This window comes from Cyprinodon variegatus, unplaced genomic scaffold (genome assembly GCF_000732505.1).
Source record: "Cyprinodon variegatus isolate N-32 unplaced genomic scaffold, C_variegatus-1.0 Scaffold87, whole genome shotgun sequence".
Classification (NCBI taxonomy): domain Eukaryota; kingdom Metazoa; phylum Chordata; class Actinopteri; order Cyprinodontiformes; family Cyprinodontidae; genus Cyprinodon; species Cyprinodon variegatus.
In genome coordinates, this window is record NW_015150540.1 from 810,350 (window position 1) to 833,020 (window position 22,671).

At 35.3% G+C, this 22,671-nt stretch overlaps 3 protein-coding genes across 5 annotated transcripts; 1 reads left to right on the forward strand and 2 right to left on the reverse strand.

Moving 5' to 3' along the window:
* Positions 1-864: 864 nt before the first annotated feature.
* Positions 865-8,933, reverse strand: LOC107083894 (protein FAM19A2-like). The gene is made up of 5 exons (XM_015373434.1): positions 8,776-8,933; positions 8,036-8,152; positions 6,126-6,281; positions 5,765-5,889; positions 865-1,007 (listed from the first exon to the last, which is right to left on the reverse strand). Exons 1-5 carry the CDS (start codon positions 8,801-8,803, stop codon positions 996-998), a joined length of 438 nt encoding a protein of 145 aa, XP_015228920.1. The 5' UTR covers positions 8,804-8,933; the 3' UTR covers positions 865-995.
* Positions 8,934-11,043: 2,110 nt separating this feature from the next.
* LOC107083893 (NEDD8-activating enzyme E1 catalytic subunit) lies at positions 11,044-18,560 on the reverse strand. 3 transcript variants are annotated; one of them, XM_015373431.1, is made up of 18 exons: positions 18,476-18,560; positions 18,346-18,384; positions 17,171-17,294; positions 17,009-17,089; positions 16,835-16,917; positions 16,411-16,491; positions 16,263-16,306; positions 16,117-16,181; positions 15,836-15,991; positions 14,346-14,448; positions 14,136-14,246; positions 13,967-14,020; positions 12,135-12,171; positions 11,975-12,056; positions 11,780-11,880; positions 11,627-11,690; positions 11,497-11,551; positions 11,044-11,391 (listed from the first exon to the last, which is right to left on the reverse strand). In XM_015373431.1, the coding sequence occupies exons 1-18, from the start codon at positions 18,493-18,495 to the stop codon at positions 11,303-11,305; spliced, it is 1,389 nt and encodes a 462-aa protein (XP_015228917.1). In that variant the 5' UTR covers positions 18,496-18,560; the 3' UTR covers positions 11,044-11,302. The 3 variants fall into 3 exon arrangements, with proteins under 3 accessions (XP_015228917.1, XP_015228918.1, XP_015228919.1); XM_015373432.1 differs by having other exon boundaries at positions 18,322-18,384; positions 18,476-18,538; XM_015373433.1 differs by lacking the exon at positions 18,476-18,560 and having other exon boundaries at positions 18,290-18,380.
* A 1,026-nt stretch (positions 18,561-19,586) lies between these two features.
* On the forward strand, positions 19,587-22,417 carry arl6ip5 (ADP ribosylation factor like GTPase 6 interacting protein 5). Its single transcript, XM_015373523.1, has 3 exons — positions 19,587-20,406; positions 20,675-20,892; positions 21,939-22,417. Exons 1-3 carry the CDS (start codon positions 20,225-20,227, stop codon positions 22,112-22,114), a joined length of 576 nt encoding a protein of 191 aa, XP_015229009.1. The 5' UTR covers positions 19,587-20,224; the 3' UTR covers positions 22,115-22,417.
* Positions 22,418-22,671: the final 254 nt, after the last annotated feature.

A 22,671-nucleotide genomic window follows, 5' to 3' on the forward strand; every position in this document is an offset into this window, starting at 1 on the left:
AAAATGCTTGGTTTTTCAAGAGATAAAAGAGAAGCAATCAGGATGAGTCCAGGAGGAATATGTGCATTATGCATATTAAAAGCACAACTGATTAAGTGGTAATAAACATTCTGCTCTGTTAGAGGCGACGATTCGCTCCTAGGCAGGAAAACGCCAGTGTTTTAAATCATTACTATAAGAAGAATCTCCTCCATGGGTGCTCTCAGTTTAGAGAGACAAACAAAACAGCCTGGTGTAAAGACTGTCTACAGTTAAGAACCTACTTTTCTTTTTTTTTCTGCTTCTTTCTACTGATGATTAGCATTTCAAACAGTCCTTGTTTTGCGTCAGGACTTCATGCTTGTGTGCATGCCATCAAATCCTTGCAGGTGGTGGCTTGTGACCACTGGAGTAAAAAACTGCCTTTGTATGCATGTGCTTGAGTATGTGAATGTGTGAGAGTGATTCTTTGAGGTAAGGACTAGTCTAAAGGGACCTGACCTCGTTAGGAAGCTAAGAGTAAGGGACAGCACTGACTACAATTGCTACACCATGTAATCATAAATTTCTTAGTATTTGCGGTCTGCTGCTTTAAGCAGCAGCGACTCATGAGGCACATACTGGGTTCACTTTCTGCCACCTGAAAAATCCACAGAATCTCTTTTTAAGGGTCTGCCAGCAGCTCGGTCCAAACCTTGATTGAGCGCATCACAGTGTGCCCTGCATTTTAAGCACAGAAACAAAGACTTTAGCAGAAGCTGTTTGGATTGGAAAAAAAAAAAAAACTTCATCATTTAATCTTTACTTGAATTTAATAGAGTGTTCTCTATGGAGGATTAGCACAAAATAAAACTGTTCAAAGAACATGAAAATTAAATAGTGAGTTTCTGCAGTTTTTATGCCAAGCCAAGAGGTATTTAATTTAATAGCCGTTATTTTTTTTCCTCTGCTTTGTCTGAAGTTGACTCCAGCATGTCAGGTGAGAATTTAATTCTTTTCCAGAAGCTTCTGTCTTGCTACCGTGCCACCTAAAAACAAATATAAAAGAAAAATGTTAGTGCTTCTCTACTTTTTGTTCAGGAGAAAATAGATTTGTATTTTTTGACACAGAGGAAAGCTCAATGTGTTGAAATGTGTTGGTTATTTTAGTGTGATATTCACAGGTTTCTATGTCCAGTTTCAAGCAATCATCAAAGCATAGCTTAGACTCAAGTTTCTATAAACTATGGAAGCTGAAGTCTACCAAGAGATAATGTGTTATAGGTGGTAAACTTATCCATATGCTAGTAAGTGTTATGATCCTGCCCTTTGTGGACAAATAATTGTACATTGTAAGTGTACATTTTACATTTACATTCTGTTTTCCTGATAACTGTTTCTCTTTCATTTTGTGTCATTGAAGTTGTTTTCTAGTTATTTTAAGCAGTATTGTGATTCTTGAGTTACTCTCTGTTTCCCCCTTGTGCCTGTCTCTGCCACCCCCCAAGTTCCCTTCTATCCACACCTGCCCCACATCAGCTCATTAGCCCTTAATTTGTTCTGTTCCTCATATATACACCAATCTTTCTCATTGCAGGTTTCCTGTTGCTCCACAGTTTGCTCCCTGTGTGTTCTTTATTCCTGGTGTCCCCTGGTTTTTTGGTTTCTTATTTTGTTCCTGGATTTTTGCCTTTGTTGCCTCTGGAACCTCAAATATATCAGCTAAACTTATCTCTGCCTCATCATCTCTGTATTTGGGTCATCTAAAACCTTAACATAACCTTGACAGTAAGTGCACGACTCCATGTAATAAAACAGAAACTATCAAAAATGGATAACTCTTTATAAAGAAGGAATGAAAAAAAACTTACAATGGTGATCCTTGTAAGACTATTGGACAGAGAAGCTTTTCTACAGATTTTGACTGAAATCACTATTGTGACAATACTCATGTTTTATACTTCATTTTATTGTTTTGGCTAAAGCTTAATAGATCACATGCATACAATGTAAAGAAAAATAAAATTTAAGTTCTACTCTATTAGTGATTCACTTCAAATATCACAAACACAACTTATGAGGGAATCTGGAAAGTGAAATGAAATATTTTAAGAAGTATTAAAATGTTTTTAGTGACATTTGTCTACTAAAATCATTCCTATTCAGACATTCAAAATAAATCTATTTCTATCTTTGTACCAAATCTTTCCCTGTCCAGATAATAAAACTGGGTTTAAACTTGAGGTCTGGCTTGAAAAGCTAAACTATCTCTGGCTAAGAAGTTTATTTTTTTCACATGCAGAGCAATGCACTCTTCAAAGCTGCTTCATTCAGTATTCTTAGCAATAAATCTGTAAATGTATTTTGCAAATGTTAGGAAACACATTCCCTCTTAAGTTCACATGGTTCAGTTTATAAATATAATAATAATTAACTGGTTAATAAGATCTTAAATTATGTCCTTTATTGTAAAGCAGTTCATAACACACTTTTAAAAGGATTTAGATGTTAAGATGCTGATATTTCGACAACAGCTTGCAGGGACTGCTGGACAAATACTTTGAACTGGTAGATAAAGTGTCACACTGGATCATGAGTGTTTACTGACATTGAGAATATAAAAAAGAGCTAGGGAATTTTTCATTGGGGGCTTAATTAGATTGTTGGAAAATTTCAAAGCAGAACTTTTTGTCTTATTTTTCTCTATACACCAGCCCAAAATATTATGATTTTCCATTTATAGTAGCCAGAGACTCAACACAGAGGCAGGTTCATGAACTAACTTTAAACATCTCATAGATAAATGTTAAAAGAATCCTCTGGTGCAAATAGTTTTATGAAAAAAAAAAAAAGGCAGTTCTTCTATAACTCCTTCTGTCTTAAAATAAACAGAAAGTCTCCTAACTACATCTGATTTGTTTTTTTTTTAAAACTGCTCTCAAACATTTTAGATTCTCAGCTGTGTCTGGTTTCCACAACCCTCAGAAAATTTCTTTGGTTTTGCTCAACAAAAAACTATTAATAAAACATTGCCAGTGGCTAGAAGTGGACTAAACAAGAGACAGTGGAACAAACCAGGAAGAAATCTATTTTGGAGAAAATCTATCCAAAGCATTCCAATGAATCAAACTAAGTTTTTCAAGAAAAATGGAATCGATTGTGGTCATAAGAAAATTCCCTGTTCACATGGTTTCCTCTTTGCCTTTACTTTTCAAAGGTTTTCCGTGTATATTTTATATTTACAAGTTTTTACCTGATCTCAATTTACTGAAGTTTGGTGAGTAAAGTATAAAGTCTCCATTACAAAACGAGCTTTGGCAAAATGAAAAAAAGAAAGAAGTCAGGCTGGCTCAGTATTATCATCAATCAACCCCTATGAAAAAGAGGCGAGATATTTGCTTGGCCTGTTATCAAGCGATTAAATTGCTTTTATAGGGTGTTATCACCCTTACAGATCTGAGTTGGAGGTGCTCCTTCCCCATCTTATTCCTCTGTGGCTTGCAGGCCAGGTTTCCATTATTTTTGATCAGTGATAAACACAAAACAAGCCAGATTACACAGGGAACATCCCACAGAAGCTTAAAAATACTGCAAGAAAGGTTACTGCGGGTGTTGCTAACTAAAAAGCAACCCCATTGCAAAATACTTGAGTTTGACTATCAAAGCTGACCTCAGCCACCATCATTATCTCCACCTTTAATTGCAACTAGTTTCACTGCATGATTTCAGATATTTGCCATAACTTTGTCCTGAATATGATCCTTTTTATTTGTAGTGCAGAAGAAGTCATTGCAAAGTATGAATTCAAGCCAAATTAAATGTTTTATCCTTAAAGTAATGTTAAAAATTGTTGGCCCACAGCAGTATGAACTCTATACCAAAGTCTTTTTCATTTTTTGCTTAATCACACCTTTATTCTAACCTTTCACTTATTGCCTCCTTATAGGCACTCCTTTGCAATGAAGACCTCTGTAACTTTGGTCAAAATTCCCCTAATACTTCACTAGAAAAAGAAACTAAATAAACATAACCAAACAAATATGTTATCATACAGCTTTTCCTTAAAAGGAAATTGATAACACAGAAGCAGCTTTAGGGTGCATTCTCTATATATCTTTTTTCTCTTCTTTTTTTTCTCTTCTTTTTAATTCTATGTATAAGCCCTGCTCTTAAGTCACATCCTCTATTCCCTGGTTTGGTTCCACTTCGGGGTGATCCTCTCCAGAAATCAGACTGATTGGCTATTGGTTTGGTGTGAAACCATTTTCTCTAAAGTAACGGTGATTTTTTTTATTTTTATTTTTTTCCTGTCATCAGAGTAAGGCAGAAGGAAATGTTTTATGGCACAAAGTTCTCCTTGATTTATTTTCTTTGGGTTTTTTTTTATACGGTGTAGGATTTGTGTTTAATGTATTTTTCCTTTTTTTTTTTCCTTTTGACTTATGATTTCTGAATATTTTTGGATGAATTGTTCTAAGCCAAAGGTTATCCTACTTCCTTCAGTAAAAGACAACTGAATCCTGTTCTGCTTTTCCTTTGTTAAAGATTACAGTGTTGTGGCTGTACTGAGTTCATTGATCTTTTTCGGCATGCTTCCGTTGCCTACCTGCCCCACTTTCACTGTAAAATGATTCCCCCCTGCCATGAATAATGTATAAAAAACAGTTCAACAAAAAGCCAACTTCACAGACAGCGCATTTCTAAAAGCGGTGGGGTTTTCCTTTGGCCGTCAGATTTAATTACATGGGTTTTAGTGTGCTGAATTAGTTCACAGCTTATTTCCTGTTTGTCCTCTTGGCCCCATCATTCACCAGCTTATAGAATTAGGTTTTCTGAGCGCACTAAATCTGGCAAGAGAAAGAGGTTAGATACAGCCAATGGAGCCGTTCTTGCACTTTATTGTGGAATCCATCAAAATGAAGTTTTAAGACATATAAAATAAGTCAACAAAAAGAGGTATTTTTCTATAAAATACTGAAATGTAATGATATTCCCTGTTTTGTATTGTGTACGGCTGTTTTTCCATTTCTTTCCATTTCGCTAATGAGATCTGTTCTATAGTGTGCCCACATACCGACCCCTAATGTAAATGACTGTCATCTGTGACACAGTTATCTGCCTCATTGCTCTGTTTATCCTTCCAACAGTAACCTCATAAGCACACTGTATGCCCACTCAGCTGTTCCATAATTAATACTCTGGATGCTGGCTCTCCCAGTTTTATCCATTTTCATTCTTGTAAATGCAATGCAACATCAGAATTGATCATGTATGCAGACAATAGTTTGGCTAACTCCAATGTGACGTTGGTATGAATAAATGGGTTTGCCTTTTTGATCTCTCCCTCTATCTCCTTCTTCTGTCACTTTTTTTCTTTTCCGTTTGCATGGATATCTGGCTCACTTCATGCATATCAGTCCTCCACCCGCTATCCCATCTGTAAAAAGCTTGGCAGCATTCAAGGTTTCCTCCTGTTAAAAGGCAGATTTTTTTTGTGTGTGTGTGTGTCTTTCCCTTGATTTCTTTTCCTCAGTGCACGCTCCAGGGAGCTTGGGCAGAGACTTCTGTGTTGCGTCTTGAGACAATCTGGATGGCTATCGTATCGTTGCAATAAAAATAAACTTGAATTGAATGGCTATTTTGGATTGGCAACCTATTCAAGGTGTGCTTCAGCTCTTGCCCACTGTCAGCCACGATATGCCCCAGCACCTCCACAACCTTCTGAGGAATCTAGCGGGTAACACTAACAGCTGGATGGATGGATGAATCGAACTGTGACTCAGACTAATGCTGGGCCCCTCCTCACCTTTGTGGTCTTCACTTTGTTCCCTGAGATGCATGACCAACCAGTGAGGTCAGGGAGAACTCGACACTCCTCCCCCTGCAGACAGGGCTCCATTTTACACCACCATTTCTGACGCACAATGGAAGCTAAAGGGAAAAAAGAGCAGAAGGTCACTTTTCCAATTCAAGCTTCCAAAAAAAATAAAAGATGAGTTGTTTGAAAAAATAAAAAATATCCCAATCAGATGTCATGCTTCTTTGGGCTTTAAAAGCCTTGGAATCAGCCACCTTTGGTGAATGTGACCTAACTTTGACAGATGGTACTTTCATGTCATAACAAAATATTTATTCTTTAAGAGACGAGGTGTTTTCTGTAACTTTACCTTCAACACAAGAGGGCAGTGCCCTTGTTGTCCCAGCTACCTGTCCTGGGAAGCAAGAACACTTGACTGTTTGAGAGCGCTCTTCAATCTTGTTTTTATTGCAGCAGCGATGAGCAGTAACCACTTCACAAATCCCTGTTCTCTCCTGTGATGATCCTGAGAAGAAATGCACAATGGAAAAGAATTAGCACAGGATCAAACATTCACTATTGCAACAGTGGCACCACTAAAGGGAAAATGGTAAAAAAAAAAAAAAAAAAACTCCTGTAGTAATTGTTTAAAGCTTTTGTTTTTTGTGTGCCCATCCAACAGTCAAAAAAAAAAAAAAAAAAAACTCCTGTAGTAATTGTTTAAAGCTTTTGTTTTTTGTGTGCCCATCCAACAGTCATCAGAGATCCCATCTAGCCTGTCACTTGAAAAACTTCCTTTTGTCTCAGTAGATATGAACACTGTCCTATCTTTAATCAGTGATGAATTCTAAAAATGATAAACAAATAACATTATTTTCATTAGCCAGTAAGAAAACAATGTATCAATTACTTAGAGCTCTTGTTATACCGCACCACTACTGACCTCAGACTTTAAAAAAAAAAAAAAAAGCTTAAAACCCACTTTTTTAAATTAGCATTTAATTCTGACTAGGATAATACTGTCTCTTAGATGTCCTCTTTCTGTGTGCTCCTTTCTATGCACCTCTGGAAGGCTTTTAATGTCCTGAAGCGCTGCACCACTACAGCACTTTTAATTGTATCTCTATGTTTTATGTATGTGTACAATACATTACACATATGTATGTGTTATGTATTGTTTTATGGCTTTGTTGTAAAGCACTTTGGGTACCATTTGGCTATTGTAAAGGGCTATACAAATAAATTTGATTTGATTTTATTTGATTTGTTATTGTTAGAGCTTAAGCACCACCTAGTGGAATAAAATGTAACACTTCAGCTCTTATTTTGACTACATGCTGCAGGTGATCACCAGAAATCAGAGGACAACAGAGATTTTACTCAGGTAAGGACACCACTACTTCAGCATGCTTTAACTTAAGTAGAAGTTAAAACTTTACCAAATTATAGTTAAAAAGTATTTCGTAAAAAGGGCACCTAAGTAACATATACCAGTTGGGTCAAAAAAATGTCTTTCGATTCACAGACATTAAATAACAGGCAAATGTTGTCATTTTGGATATTACAATAAAGATCAGTCAATCTAAACATTTAAAATATATATATATATTTCAGAACGTAAATCCTAATTTTATGGTGAACTTTGATTAATTAGAAAATGCAGTTTAAGTACAGGTTAAATTGTCTTAAAAAATGTACTCTTTGAAAAGAATAGCCTTTGAGCAGGTAACAAACGTACTTCTTTATAAAACCCACATATCTGTCATAAAACAAGTTTTTAATGGGTCTGATATATCAGTCTATTCTAAAATTGTAACTGAGTGAATAGGATACATGAAGAATACATACACATATATATATATTTGTATACCTATATGTGTGTGTGTGTGTGCTTCAAGGAAATCACTGTTCACAGAAATAACTTGAATCTGACAAAAGCAATAAAAAAATAAAAATGGACAACTGAAAGTCAGCCATTGCTTTTCAACAGATACATTTTTTTAAATAAAATAGAGGAAACCTGCAGGGACTAAAAAAAAAATGAGTAAACATTTTCATGATATTTTAAACACATTGAGATTCAACTGACAGTATTAGCAGTAATCTCATTATCTGTATGTATTTGACATGTTGTAACTTTTGGCCTCATAAAAGATGTTTTACAGGTCTGAAGATGTTTTTGCTTCAATTGAGCTCTGCTTCAAGTCAGCAGGCCTTTGACCAGGAGAACTAATGAGCCCCACTGGGTGTATGAGTGGTCTGAGAGGGGCTGATGCTTACTTCTCGGTCCTCGAGAGCTTTGGTTGCCACTGGACACTTGCTGGATGCTTAGGTTTACTACACCGAGCAAAAGGAACCACGAGAGTAATTGTTTCAATTTGATCGTCTTCATATTACCTACACAGAAGACAAATAAATATTTATTCACAATTGTTAAATTAAACAAGCAGATCTGAACTATATGCATAAAGCTGTATTTCCCCTGGAAATGATATGCCTCCAATACCATACCGCCTAGATGTGAGAGCATTAGATTGTACAACAACAACACAAAAAAAACAATTAGAGAGTAGATTTGAAGATGACAAGACCCAGACCTAAAGTCATTTCTGAGTCATACTTTCCTTTCAGCTGTGTAGATCTTTGCAGTCGTAGCTGTTTTATATAAAATGATATTCCAGATGAGTCACAAAAAAATGGAGCATGATGTGAAAAAAATCAGAGAGTGTAGGTTTCCTTGAGGCAGTTTTATTTATTACTTATTACCTGTAACCCTAATTTCTCTTACAATTATCAAGTAATGCTGTAATCCCTTAAAACTCACAAGTTAAATAAACATTGTGTTTATGGACATTATCAGTGGCATACAGTTTGTAGAAACAGGAATATTTCTATGTTTTTTCCTTTTGGCAAACAAACATAGATTAGTGCAACTGTGTTACTGAGGTTTAAAAACTCCATATATAATCTCCTGTATATCTATATTTTAACAGTGCCGATACTCATTGCTTTTTACTTACTTGAGCCTTGTCTCTTATTTATATGCATGGTAAGGCTTTTCAGGAGTTCCCATCAGTCTGCCTATGTAAAAATCAAGAGCACGGTTCAGGAGAAAAACAAGGTTGCATTAATACTTATCTCCATTTATGTGGTATTATCCCTTAAAGTTGAAGAATATCAAATAGTATGATGTAAATAAATAATCAAAGGTGCTCCAGCCTTTTCCGAAACAAAGAGCAGCTGACAGAATCAAAAAGTCAGCTCAGGAGAGAAAAAAAATAGCACTCTCACAGATCCGCTCTGGTCCCAGGAGTCACCCTGGAGGTAGCATTTAGACGGGAAGCAATGAAAGAAAGACGCTTGTTTATGACAGAAGCAGAAAAGTCTGTCAGTTCCATCCAAGGGGAAAATTAAAACTTAATCAAGATAGAAACCATCTGTCTTCTGGACAATAAGCAACCACTTTCATTAGTGCCTTAAGAAGCTTATAGGAAGTGTTGACATGCACACTAGCCATGCAGACTAACCCCTTTTTATTTAACTCAACATCCGTCTCATTTTTGTTATTTATTATTTGAAATTAATTCAAATTTTAATTAGTTAAAAAAATGTATAAGCATAAACTATAATATAAAGTTATACTATTAAGTCAAGAAATAAAAAAGGATCATGCTTATTCCTCAGTGAAAGACCACTGGAAATAAAGATTGACTAGAAATGTGCAGACAGCGTTTTTTTTTTTTTTCCTGATTTACACAAAAATACATTTCCTTTGTATATTTAATTATGCTTTGCATGAACTGCTTTTTTACAAATCCACTTAAATTTGTGGACAGGTTGACAGATGTTGAGGATTAATGTTTTAAAGCTGTTTGTGCTGGTGGCCTTTTAAAAAAAACTCCAAACACATATTTGACCCAAAAAATGACTGTTTATTTCTTTCTATGCTTCCTTTCATTCAATGTACACGTCATGAAACAAATGAGGCAGAGAAGAATGGATAACTAGCTATTTGCTCAGCTGGAATGATATGAGTGAATATAATATATAAAGTAAAATTCAAATAAGAGATCTGACTTACATTCTGTTGTCTGAAGCATACAATATAAAAATGACTTAGACAAAATTTATTGTCATTTTATACACAGGCTGCATACAAAAGGAAATTTCGTTTAGTGCAGCTCTCAAGACATTTCCATTCCTTAAAGTGCAGCAGTGATAAAATGTAAACACAAGACCGAGATATGATTTATAGTTTATCCTAAACTTCACTCAAATTCTCAGTTCCCAAAACTGAAGATTTGTGAGAAATAATGTATTTTCATCTAGATTCAGAGAAAGGTGCATAAACAATAGGGAATCACCTCTTTATTTAAGGGAACGCCAAATTAACTTTCTCTGGGTACGAATCAGAGCTGCAAGTTATCTGGAAATCGAGGTTTTAAAGAGTCCAGAGGAAGAGTGGAAAGCTAATCGAATCCAAGTCCAAAGCACAGGGACTGGACTTGATGCTCAAAATATCATTGTACCAAGTTTGACTTTTTGAATTTTAATATTCTTATTTACACTAATTAAATGGGTGACATCTGTTATCTCACTGAACATTTCTAGAAAGAAAATCTATCCTATAATTTCAGCCATTTTATTCTGTGGTAGTGAAAAAAAAATTACCTCAATAAATATTTTAATATTATTTTACAATAATTGTGAAAATCAGTGCTACACCACACAGTTACTCCAGAATTAATGCATTTTGATGCATTTTAGTTCATTTCAGTTAGTATTTATTATCTTCCTATTCATAAAAAGCTACGCATGAGTGGAAATCACATTTTTGTGAACTTTGAATTGAACTGAAGCTGATCAGTTTTAGTGCATTCTGGCAACCTATACTGTTGATATGGGCCTATGCATCTGCCCTTGCTTTAAATACCATTATTCTATATTTGGCCTAAGATGTGCTTTAGACATAACAGTACTAACTGAAGGCTAAAGCCCCACATTTTAAAAATATATATAGATTAAACTTCATAACATATGAGTGGCAGAAATGCAGATAGAAGCTCCAGTTGCCGTCTGTCAGACTTTAAGAGGCATAAATGACAGCAGATGTCTTGAATTTACATGAATTAAGATTGTCAGTTATTGTGCATTGAAAGAGTGAAAATATGCAAAAGCATAATGAGGTATTTTAACATAAAAAGGGACACTTTTGAATAAATAAAACTGTATGAATTATAGGTGAAAAAAACAACCAAAAAAATAAAAACACTAAAGCAATTTCTCATGATAAAACTTTATTAGGATGGAGGTTACGTACATGATTATTCGAATGACAGACAATAGATACAATTCGACTCTAAACATGACAAATAGAAGTAAACAGTTTTACAAAAACATCTGATTTAATGTTCAAACAACAAAATAAATGTTTCAAATTGAAAACCTACTCGCCTTAATTACATCCTAATGTAAAATGTGCAACAGCCATGATTAAACATCCAGTTCACTTTCAGATGCATCATAGTACTTTAATCTGTTCTTTGCTTAAGCGGTGAAGTTGAGCTTGAACAGAACCGTTTGGGGGGTGGTGACATCAGCAACAGCTATTTCCTGACCGTCTGACAAGCCCAGTTCTGCATTGGAGCAAAATAAAAACAATCTGTAATTATAATTTAATTGCAAATTTAAAATAATAATAATAATAATAATAATAAACAAAGAAACATATATTTGTATACCTTTTAAAGTTTTGCAGAGGTTTGGTCTTGTTCGTTCTTCAATGGATTTTACAGACTGGAATAATAATATAATATCTGTTTTAATACAAACTAAAATTTTGTTGCTGCCGTTTACATTTTAGACAGTTACCTGCAGATACAAGGTCTTGTTCTTTCCTTCGAGTGTTGTTGTGATGGCAGGTGATTTCATTTGTCTAAAAGGAAAAAAAAAAAAAAATCCAAACGTTAAAAGTGATCGGAATTTTTCTTTAAATCAGCAATTAGTTCAGTTTTTAGAACTCACAAGGAGGCCGTCTCCGTCAGGTACTCTAAAACCTCCTGTAATTTGGCAGAGGGAGGGAACTGGAGGTCCTGAGGTACCTGACTGCATGCTGTACAATTTTCCTGTCAAAGAAAGATGTTTTAAAATAATGACCATTATTCTCTGCATGGAAACTGTGAGCACGCTACAGTTAGTAAAAAAAAGAAAAACACAAACCTTTCTTTCAGCTTCAAAGGTGTAGGTGTATAGTCCATCCACGTCATTAAAGACCAGGTAGTTATTCAAGGGAATATATGCACTGAAAGGACAGATCTGACAATAATTCATACCCGCAATGGGAGAAAAACCTTGAAAGAAAGACGTTTCTATTACAAACCTTGTAGCGATTTTAAAGACCTCTGTTGCACAGGCAGCTGTAAAGAGCAAAACCAAGATTATTGAAAGAAAAGGTGAATATAATTGATTTTCCTTCCCCTGATAACAAAGATTAAAGCATTAGGCAGAAAGTTTTAACAGGGCATTTAATGAAAGCCTTAAAGACATTATGCCCCACTTCATTGTAAAGTACAAACAGTATAAACTCACAAATAACTTTTTTTTTTTTTTTTTTTTTTTAGAAAAATAGTAAAGTGGATATTAATGCCAAGATGATAGCTGATGATGAACTCATCATCAGCTAAGGTTAACATCTTTTTAAAGGCAGCAGATTTGAGGATTTTTTAGCGCTGAAACAATTAATTGAGGAATCTTGATTAATCAATTATTGAAATAATCGTCAACTAATTTAGTAATCCATTAATCGTTAACTAGACTATAGAGACTCTAAAACATCTTTAGCTGGCAGAGACCCACTTAGAACGGTTCAAGTCAAAATCATAAAAATATACAAAAATATTTTGCATTTAATATTTAAAAAAAATATATATATATATATATATATATATATATATATATATATATATATATATATATATATATATATATATATATATTTTGTCTGTCAATATGCTCTATCCAGAACTAAAGTGAAAACATTTGTTTCACCTGGTTTAATTTTATTTAAAAAAAAAAAAATTCTAAGGAACCTTTGGTGATCTGATTATTAATCGAAAAAATAATCGATAGATTAATTGATTTGCAAAATAATTGCTAGTTGCAGCCCAAGTATTTTGCTTATCTGTAGCATCACACAGTGAAAGAAAACTGCAGCTACAGCATCAACTGCTGCCAGAACTTTGAGCCCATTTCCAGCTGTCAGTTACACAGCATTTAGTTTGGAACCACAACTCGTCACTTTTACAATAATTATAAGAACATATATAAAGTGTAATTTGTTGTTTTAGGCTGCTATCAAACTGTTTTTTCAGGAAAAACCATGATAATTATTTCTGCTCCTATTAAAAAGAGGAACCAAAGTATCGGTGGCTTTTTTCAAGCTGATAACTAACAATCTTTATACAGACTGGGAGTTTTGAGGATTTCCTGGTCTCTCAGTATACATTTCCGAGAAAAAACAGCAACACTGATCTACTCCTTCATAAGATTTTAAAATTATCCTTGCATGTAGTTTGTTTTAAGACCTTTAAGCCTATTGACCCATGCAAAGCAATTTACACCCAAACAGAGATGCACCAAGATTTTTTCTGCTTGATCAGTCGATGAAATGATCTTCCTTCCTGCTCTTGGTGAAGGCGGACGCTTTTTTTCAATTTCAATTTAAAAATGCACTTTAAATTGAAGGCTATTCAAAATGTCCTGTAAACTATGCAAATGTAAAAATTAAGAGAAAATTTGAACTGTCTTAATAGCCCATAATGACAAACATAATAATTTAAGATACGGACATCTCTGACTGTCTAAACCCAGCCAAAACACCAAACCTCAGAGAAATGAAACTGATAACACTCAATGATTGTGCCCAAATAAAAAACGAATCCTTTTCTCCTTTACTATTCCAACAGAGACCAGTTTGCAGATGAATTAAAATGCATTTGTTTGTAGTCTGAAGACAATATGTTACTGAGAAAGTTATAACTTAAAGAAAAAAACAAAAAAAATGTAAGACAAAGCTGTTAAATTCAAAATGTCACTGCAAACACAAAGTTAGACCAATATGCATGGTAATTATTTCCTAAAAGGCTGGATCCATTATCAATAATGTCCTAAACACTGTTGCACATAGTAGCTTTAAAAACTGAAGTTTCATACCAGCGATTACAGCGTTAGTTGATGCCACAGCAGGAATAATCCTCTTCACAACTCCTGCAACACAAGAACCCCCTGTGAGTTTAATTCCATCAGCTCCGTCAAAAATAAGAAGAGGTGATACGGCAAATTAGCACTGTAGGATTTAAGGTGTTATAATTGCCATCTTCACCTTGCGTGAGTCTGTAGGTAACTCCTGTGATGCTAAACTCTGCTGCCCTTTCCTGGGATCTTTCAAACACCCACTGGATGTGTTCTGGATTGTCTCCGTCTAAACTCGTGTCTAGTTTAGAACAAAGCCAAGGGTGGAAACGTTTATACCAACTCAGTCATTTTCATAGCATCATGAAATCTTTGAAATTGTAGAAGTATGTCAGCAAACCTCCAAAAGGTCCATCTTTGGGCCACTGTAAGATTCTGACGTATTCAATGCAGTGTTCAGGTAGCCTCGGCATGGATGCAATCGTACACATGGGGAAATTTATCTACGCATGAAAAAGTGAACACAATTCATTGCAGGAAGTTGAGGGTCATGTTTTTTTTTTGTTTCGTTTTGCAAGATAATGTTTTTTTTCCAGAATTTTCCTCTTCTGATTTGTTTCTTTGAACTTTTATTTGGACGAAAACCTACAGCAGGCCCGCCTCACTTTACACTAGATATTTCTCCTCAGTCTGAAAGTAATGACACATTTATATTTAAACTTTAAAGTTCACAATCTTTGAATTTTGATTGAAACGAAAGCAGAACCTGGGCTGTCCAGATTCCTCTTAATTAGTAAAAACCGAACCGTAACTAAATTCTGCCAGCAGTTTTCTCCTCACTAATTGCAGCTGGTAAATAAATCTGTTCACTGCAGTGGAAAATCTTACAAACCCCTTTATACTATATTTACTTTTTCATTTCACTAAAGAGCAGAAAGATTTTTTACCAAAATTAGTTTTACTAACATTTTTTTTTATTATCAAGCTAAGGCCCTCCCCCAAAGACAGGAAGACAAATTATAAAAACAAACAACTAAAAAGTAGAACAATGATTTAAACAGAGGCAATAAACAGATACTAGATGTACTACATATATTAATTGCTAATATCATTAAAATATTAAGCGTGGGTAATATTACTTTATTCTACATTTCCACGTGTCAGGAGTTCTCACTTTTCTATGACATATTTGTCCAGTTGGATGGATTATCCATGCTCAATGTATTGCACAATCAATGTATGTATTATTGCTTAAAAAATGCATCCAAAAATAGGTGTTACTAGTAATGCATAGTTCCTATTTTCAGCAATAGCATCAACTGTTGTTTTTTTTCATGAAATTGTGACTCTGGAAGTTATTTTGCCTCTAATTACATACAGGAAAGTAAAGACATGCCTGCTGGTGGTTATGGTTGTAAAGCTGAATGTGTCACATAATCATAAAGCCTCAATAATCAACAACATTCTAATGATAATAATGATCTAATACTAATCTAAAGTGCTAAATGGTTGAAAATGGAGACAGCGTCGCATTAATAACTTTTCTGCACTTTTCGCAGGTCTGTGTGAACCAACCCCCTGTGCTGCTCCTTCATTCCTAAAAATCCTAGAAAAATCCCTGTATACTGCATGAGCTTATTTAAGTATGTTAATTTTATAAAATATTTAAAAAAATTCCTACTAAAAAAAAATCCTAAAATCTTGGTTTTTAGAATGGCCTTCATTTTTCAGTGTGGGATTATGTTGATGAACTTATTTTAAAGCTTTTTAGACACCTTTACTTATCAGGCCAATCATTTTTGGGAATGGGCTTATTCTCAAAGCAGATCAACAGGCTTTTCAAAGAAGATGTATAAAGTGAAGCTAGAAGGGGAACACTGAGTGGTTTACCTGTGGTGGGTAAAGCTCCAGAGTGCAATCAATACAGGCCGTCATGCCAGGCAGGATGACGCGGGCATTTCCTTTAAAGCCCTCTGTCCCCCCATCAATGAGGGGGATGATGGAGCTAGGATCCAGGACTCCTTCATCATAGCTCAAGAGCGATATCTAAAGATCCACAAGTAATCACCAAACATGGTTAGCTAAATCTCTTCACAAAGAACAGCAGCTAATGTAAAAAAAAAAAAAAAAGAGAGAGACGTATTTTATTCTCTCTTCCACTTATATCCCACCAGCATTCCATTTATCCAGCGTCTTGCAATAATGGAGTCAAGTCCACAGACAATGATGTGAAACTCTGCAAAGACAAACAGCTCAAAATGAAGCCACTTACTTATGAAAATGATCTGCTAAGATTATGAGACATAAATTCACTTACGCCTGTAGAAGGAATCATTAAAGTCTTGAATCTTTTTAAAGTGACTGCGTGCCATCGCTAAGGAAAAACAGTAACATACAAGCAAGGAGCACATAATTAAATAAACATTAAGTGGTTTTTATCTTTAGGGATGACGGGTGAAGGATACGGGACGACTTTACACCCTGCGATACGACTGTTGATGAAATCAGCAGCCACATGTGCCTTTGGTCTTCCAACGTCTTTGGGCCTTCACATAACAGAACATTAACATCTTATTAATGCAACATGGGGCAAACTGGATAAACCATTTTGTTCAGAAAGCAACCTAGTAAGGGAGGGAGCAAATATTTTTTACATATTATGTGTTCTTTTTAAAATACTGATCCAGACCTAATAGATATCTAAATCAAATGTCTTGAAAATGGTTAGGAAAGCTTTACGTTTCCACTAAAATGCATGCATTTAATTGGAAAACCTAAAAGAAATACAAATGTTTTGCAGTACAGTTCTTTTTATTTTATTCTGTTCTGCTGTTAAGGTTAAGAATGACTTTTAACTGCTTTTTATTTTAATATAGAGGTAAAACCAACCTGAAAAGAAATTGCCTGTTGAGATTTGACACATCAATGGTATCCATGTCTACCACATGAATAAGGCGAAACCCTGACAGAGCCTATAAAGAAAAGCCCTTTTATATAACAATATATCTGAAAAGGTCCAGACACAACATGTCATTATTGGAAAGATAAAAGCTATTTACTTACCAGATTTTTAAGAAGTTCACATCCAAGTCCTCCTGCACCAATGACTAGAATCTTACAAGTCTCCAATAAAAACTGCAGAGACTGATTTGAAACAAAGTTGTACATAAAGCTTGGTATGTCTGAACATTTGTGAGCATTTCCACACATTTTAACTATGATTACCTCGGTGCTAGGCTCAAAGTCAGGATGGGTGAAGGGACCCGGCCTCTCCAAAAACTTCTTCACATGATTCCAGCGACCCTCCCAGTCGCAGCCGCTATCTCTGTGTCCACTGTCAACAGCCATTCTGGATGCAAAACACAGCAAAAACAATAATTTCTTACTCCTTAAAGGAGGGTAACTAACTTTAGAGATCAGTGAGCTGTTACCAATCAAATCTCCATTACATACATACATGCATAAACTTGCACCTAAAGGGTAAGTGGATCAGTCCGTGCAGTTTTTAGACGCCAAATCTATATGGAAAAAAACCCATGCATGCATGCAGATGACAAGCAAACCAAACACAGGAAGGCTTCGGCCAGAATTTGAATTAATCTACAAAATACTTGCTGTAATTTTTTGGAAAAATTCTCCAATTTACAGCCAAAGGTTTAAAAGACTTAGAGAAATCTTGATTGGTTTCAATTTACATCTACTCTAGTTAGAGGACTGATCAGACAAAATACTAATCATTAAGCTGATTAAAGTAAATGGAAAACAATTATTTACATGATTTTGATTGACTAATAGTTAAAAAAAAATTGATCAGAAAAGGATGGCTGATACTGTTTTGTCATTTAGATGTAAATGAAGGAGCAGAATCAGTGCATTAAAGAGGATCAGGATCTAAAACCCTTCTGCTGAATCATCAAGGCTGAAATCAGCACTTTGCATCAAACTGGCCACAAAGAAAATGATGTTTCTACAATAAGAACGGCAAGAAAATCCACCTAATAAATGACTAGGGAAATTCAGTGGAAGGGGTTAAATTGAAGGAACATCATTTAGATGTTGAACTTCAGTAAACCACCTGCATCCTTTAATAACAAAAAATAGAAATCTAGTAATCAAGCAGTATAAACATGGGAGAAAAGGACCTAGTTAATAATTAGCATTTAATCTCAGTAGGCTAATGGTGCTGTTTTGAAAACATCCTCATAGCATGCTTGCAGCTAAGAAGCACTTGCAGATCTGCCAAGCAGTTATTAGCTCTACTAGCTAATAACGTTAGCGAAGCTGCAGCTCTTAGCCAACATGTTTTATGTTTCCATGTCTGCTGGCCTAGCAGTCGCTGCTCACAGTGCAACGCAAACCTGCCGCCAGTCAGAGACCTTTATTTAGCATTCGTCACTAACTTCTCAGTCAGGTCCTCAAATCGCCTTCTTTTCTTCTCCCTGGAAATGAGACGGTAAAAAGGGGTATTTACGCGAATGTGTCTGTTTTATGTCGATGATAAATTCATATTTATTGCTCATTGAGACTTACGGCTCCTCGGCATCCGCCATACTTTCAAGGTCCCATGTCCTCGATTCAGGCTGCGCGGTGTTCAGGGGCGTCAAAGCTGCGCAGCGCGCTGCAGTTCACACTTTATGACACTAGAGGGTACTGTTGCTTCCTGCGCTTTACTGTTGTTATATATTGAGAAAATGAACTGAAATATATTGATGGTCTGTGGCAATTATACTAAGCTTACAATGGGTAGAGGAGGTTAGACAGACAGGGTGGTGGTATGTACAGATTCCAAAGCAGTTTTAGAAAGTATTCAGGGAGACGGAAATGATAGAAAATATTTAGTATTAGAAATCAAGCACAGTCTATTTAGATTATATAGGGGTGGTATTGATATTTGGTTATGTTGGGTTCCAGACCATGAAGGTGCAAAAGGCAGTGAAAAAGCAGATATATTAGCAAAAAGGGCTTCAGAGGGAACAATAACAATTACAATTCCTTTTGGGAAAAGGGAAGGTAAATAATTTGGCAAAAGAGATTAAATGAAGATAAGAAAGGAAGAGGATTATGTAAGGTACAAAAATCAGTATTAAATAGAATCATTAATGAGAGAAACTGAAGGGAAGAAGTAATAATCATCAGATTAAGAGTGGGTCATACCTATTTAAATGACATTTTATATTTAATAGGTAGGAAAAATAATAATAAATGTGAAGGATGTCGAGAAAAAGAAAATGTAAGACGTACTGATTAACTGTAAAACTTATGAACATGAAAGGGAGAAATTGACAAGGTTGGAAGGACAGGCCAAGAATGGAGTCTTAAAGAAATATTGGGAAATTAAGGAAATATATAGGATATTCACAGATTAAGGAAAGCATTATTTATTCATCTACAAAATACAAAATTAAAAAATAGAATTTGATGTAAAGTAATGTTGCTACACACTCATATACAGTAGGTGGCGGTATGCACCTTAAAGTTGCTTGCGATCCGCCATGATAGAAAAGAAGAAGAAGAAGAATATTGACGGAAGTTGGAAAATATTCGACTGGAGCTTCCGTACTTTGGGGTCTAATCCAGAAAATATAACGCTGTTGCTTTTCATTTGCCTTTAAAATACACATGGCACCAGGATGCTGTAAATCATTATTTTTCCAGATCAAATCTTACTGAGCTGCATAATATACATGAAACAACAATTAGATTTATATGGTGACATGTTTTCATGCGCTTTTGCATGTAAAGAACGGTAAAATTGATACATTTTTGTGACACGTTTATTTATATGGAGCAAATGGGACCGGAGTAAAAGTAAAATTCCGTTATCATAACGTTATTTCCTTTCTTTGTAAGAAAAAAATAATATGTTGGTTTTTGTTTCTCGTTCATTCTTAAATGTAATTTGTCGAGTTCTTATTTCTACAATGTCAGCAAACCTTTTGTTGTCCAATTTTCTTGTCGTTTTTATTTCCTTTCCATTCAGTTTTAACCCATGCTATGCGTTGTACAGCACGGGTTCATTTTGAAACCACACTCCAGTCTGGTAGGTGGCGGTAAATGCACCTTTAGTTGGTTGCCATCCGCCAATAAAAGAAAAAATATATATATAAGAAGAAGAAGGTTCATATTTTTTTTTGACTGATCTCGCGAGAGTTGCTTCTAGTATCCTCTGTATAGAGAGCAGAGAACAGCTGACCCGTCCAAAACATTACGCACGCTTTCTGTTTGTATTGTATTGTTTTGATTTTTTATTTTTTTTTTATAACACGCTGAGCTGAAGTCATGGCAGCCAAAATGGAGCTCGCTCCTCTCAGACCGTGGGGTGACTTCTTTCCCGGAGCGGACAGGTTCTCCAAACCAGAGTTTGGAGATTTAACCAAGTGGAACGATAGAATGATCAGCAATTTGATGTATTACCAGACTAATTATTTCATCGTAGTCTTGATTGTCTTTCTCTTTGTGGGGTAAGTCTTAGCTGCAGACAGTAGCTAATAGCATGCTACTAGCATCCGTCAGTTTTTCCACACGCCCATCCCGGATATGCAGCTTTTTTTTTCTTCTTTTTTTTGCATTACAGTAAAATATTTAGACAGTTTTTAACTAAATATAAATGTGTTAATATTCTTACTGTCGACTTTGCTTTGAAATATTAAATATTGATGCAGAGCTTTCAGTTTTACAGTTGCCATACATTCATGTTTCATACAGCGGTTTTTTTGTTTTGTTTTCCAGGTTCCTGAATCCCTTTGGCATGTTTCTGGGTGGTACTGTAGTTTCGTTGGTCTTCGCTGGTTCCGTTTGGGCCGGGGAGAACAAGGCCATAATCAAGAACTTCAAGAGGAAGAACCCCACTCTGTTTGTGATCGGGGTCATGGCCACCAGCTACTTTCTGCTCTCACTGTGTGGAGGTGTCATGGTCTTCATCTTTGGAATCACTTTTCCTTTACTGCGTAAGTCTCACTATGTGGGAGTGTGATCTATTGTCACAATCTACAATTCCTCTAAGGATTTAAATCTGCCAGAGTTTGTTTAAAGAGATAGATATTGTTATTATTTATATAGTAGATATGAAATGTAGTCGAATTAAACTGAGGTAACTGTCACATTTTTTTTTTTACAGAAGGTATTCTAAAAGTTAGCTGAAATATTTTGATCAAATAGTTTTGCACATTTGCAAAACGAGCAGCAATAGTTATATAGATTAATACCCATCTATGTAAATACCCTATGCACACACACACACACACACACACATATATATATATATATATATTCAAAAGCTTCTTACTGCACAGAATGTTCTGCTTTTGCTGTTCTGCTATTTATGGAGTATTGTTAGCACAATAATCTAATATGAGACAGAGCAGCTGCTCGGAAAGAGCCTGCCATCAGCCGCTGAAAAGATATGCCACTTTTAGCTTGCCAAGTGTTGTTTAATAACATCATTAACTTACTGTTTGGAGGGGCTCATTTTAGTTTCCACATGAACACTTTTTGAGTTTAATGAAAAAGGAAATAATCTAAGAACAGAACTGGAACCCTCCCACACACACACACACTATCTACTATCTTTGCCAGATAAAAGGATGTGACAGAAATAAAAGCTTCAAAAGATGTGCTTAAGACTCCTGAACTTTCTCTCCATCCTGAGGCATAAACTGGACATCAGCCAAAGGATTTTAGCAGACTTTATCATCAGTAAACACAGCAACTCTATAACTCTGGCAAACAGACAAAGCTGTTTGATTACATCCCAGGAGATCTGCCCGCTAGCTGTGTTGACAGGTTGCTAGGGCTTGTTGATTTGGACAGAACCGCATTGGCTGCCTGATGTCATGCAATCAGTATCTGTCAAGGAAATAAAAACCTATACCTATATACTTCCCCACTGATGTGAATATTCCAAACAGTAGTTTTGTTTTCAATGCAGATAATTTAGATATCGGACTAAAATGCATTCATTCTTATCTTTTTTTTGTTTGTTTGTTTGTTTTAGTTATCTTGATCCATGCATCTCTGAGACTGCGCAACATTAAAAACAGGCTAGAGAACAAAATTGAAGGCGTTGGGCTGAAGAAGACCCCGATGGGCATGCTGATGGATCTTCTTGACCAGCAGGAGGACAAGATTAACAAGATTCAAGATTTCTTTGAAAGTAAAGTGAAGGAGTAATCTTTAAGCAAGTTGAATGCCAAAGAAAGCAGGTGTATAAAGAAGGGTTCAAATGGTTAGAGCATTATCCTGAGAGTCAATATTTTCAGTCCTTGCACATGTAAAATTACTAATATTTACATTTCCCACTTTTGTTCCATTTTAGTTTTAGATCGTATGATAGTTCTAATAACCCTTACAATATTAACTGTACAGTTAAAGATTGCTGTGTCAGCAGAAAGATGTGAGTCATATGACTTAAGTGTTTTTTTTTTTTTATTGCTATGTGCAAAAATCCAAAATCGCCTCCCAAATTATGCGTGAGAACTAGAAAAATTAAGAAAAGAAAATGACTCCTAAAAGCTTTATCCTTGTTTGTTACCTCAGATTTGCGATGTTTAATGTCACTTAATAGGCCCATATTAAACTATAACTGAAATTACAGAGGCCCTAGAAGGTGTGCACAATCCTATAAACAAGTCCATTATTAACCCAAGATTTTTTTTTCCAATCCTCATTTGATATACATCCAGGAAAGTTCAACCCGAAAGCACATTTTGGTAGGAAAATATAGCAAA

What these genes read in the sequence shown, in the direction of transcription:
- LOC107083894 (XM_015373434.1), bottom strand. Translation starts at nt 8,803, where the DNA reads ATGCATATAAATAAGAGACAAGGCTCAA. An exon ending in AAATAAGAGACAAGGCTCAA is followed by an intron (nt 8,153 to 8,775) that starts GTAAGTAAAAAG and finishes TCTTCTGTGTAG; the next exon opens with GTAATATGAAGACGATCAAA. An exon ending in ACTGCCCTCTTGTGTTGAAG is followed by an intron (nt 5,890 to 6,125) that starts GTAAAGTTACAG and finishes TTTTCCCTTTAG; the next exon opens with CTTCCATTGTGCGTCAGAAA.
- LOC107083893 (XM_015373431.1), bottom strand. Translation starts at nt 18,495, where the DNA reads ATGGCGGATGCCGAGGAGCC. An exon ending in CAAAGATGGACCTTTTGGAG is followed by an intron (nt 14,247 to 14,345) that starts GTTTGCTGACAT and finishes GTTCTAAACTAG; the next exon opens with ACACGAGTTTAGACGGAGAC. An exon ending in AACTAACGCTGTAATCGCTG is followed by an intron (nt 12,172 to 13,966) that starts GTATGAAACTTC and finishes TGCTCTTTACAG; the next exon opens with CTGCCTGTGCAACAGAGGTC.
- arl6ip5 (XM_015373523.1), top strand. Translation starts at nt 20,225, where the DNA reads ATGGCAGCCAAAATGGAGCTCGCTCCTCTCAGACCGTGGGGTGACTTC. An exon ending in ATTGTCTTTCTCTTTGTGGG is followed by an intron (nt 20,407 to 20,674) that starts GTAAGTCTTAGC and finishes TTTGTTTTCCAG; the next exon opens with GTTCCTGAATCCCTTTGGCA. An exon ending in AATCACTTTTCCTTTACTGC is followed by an intron (nt 20,893 to 21,938) that starts GTAAGTCTCACT and finishes TGTTTGTTTTAG; the next exon opens with TTATCTTGATCCATGCATCT.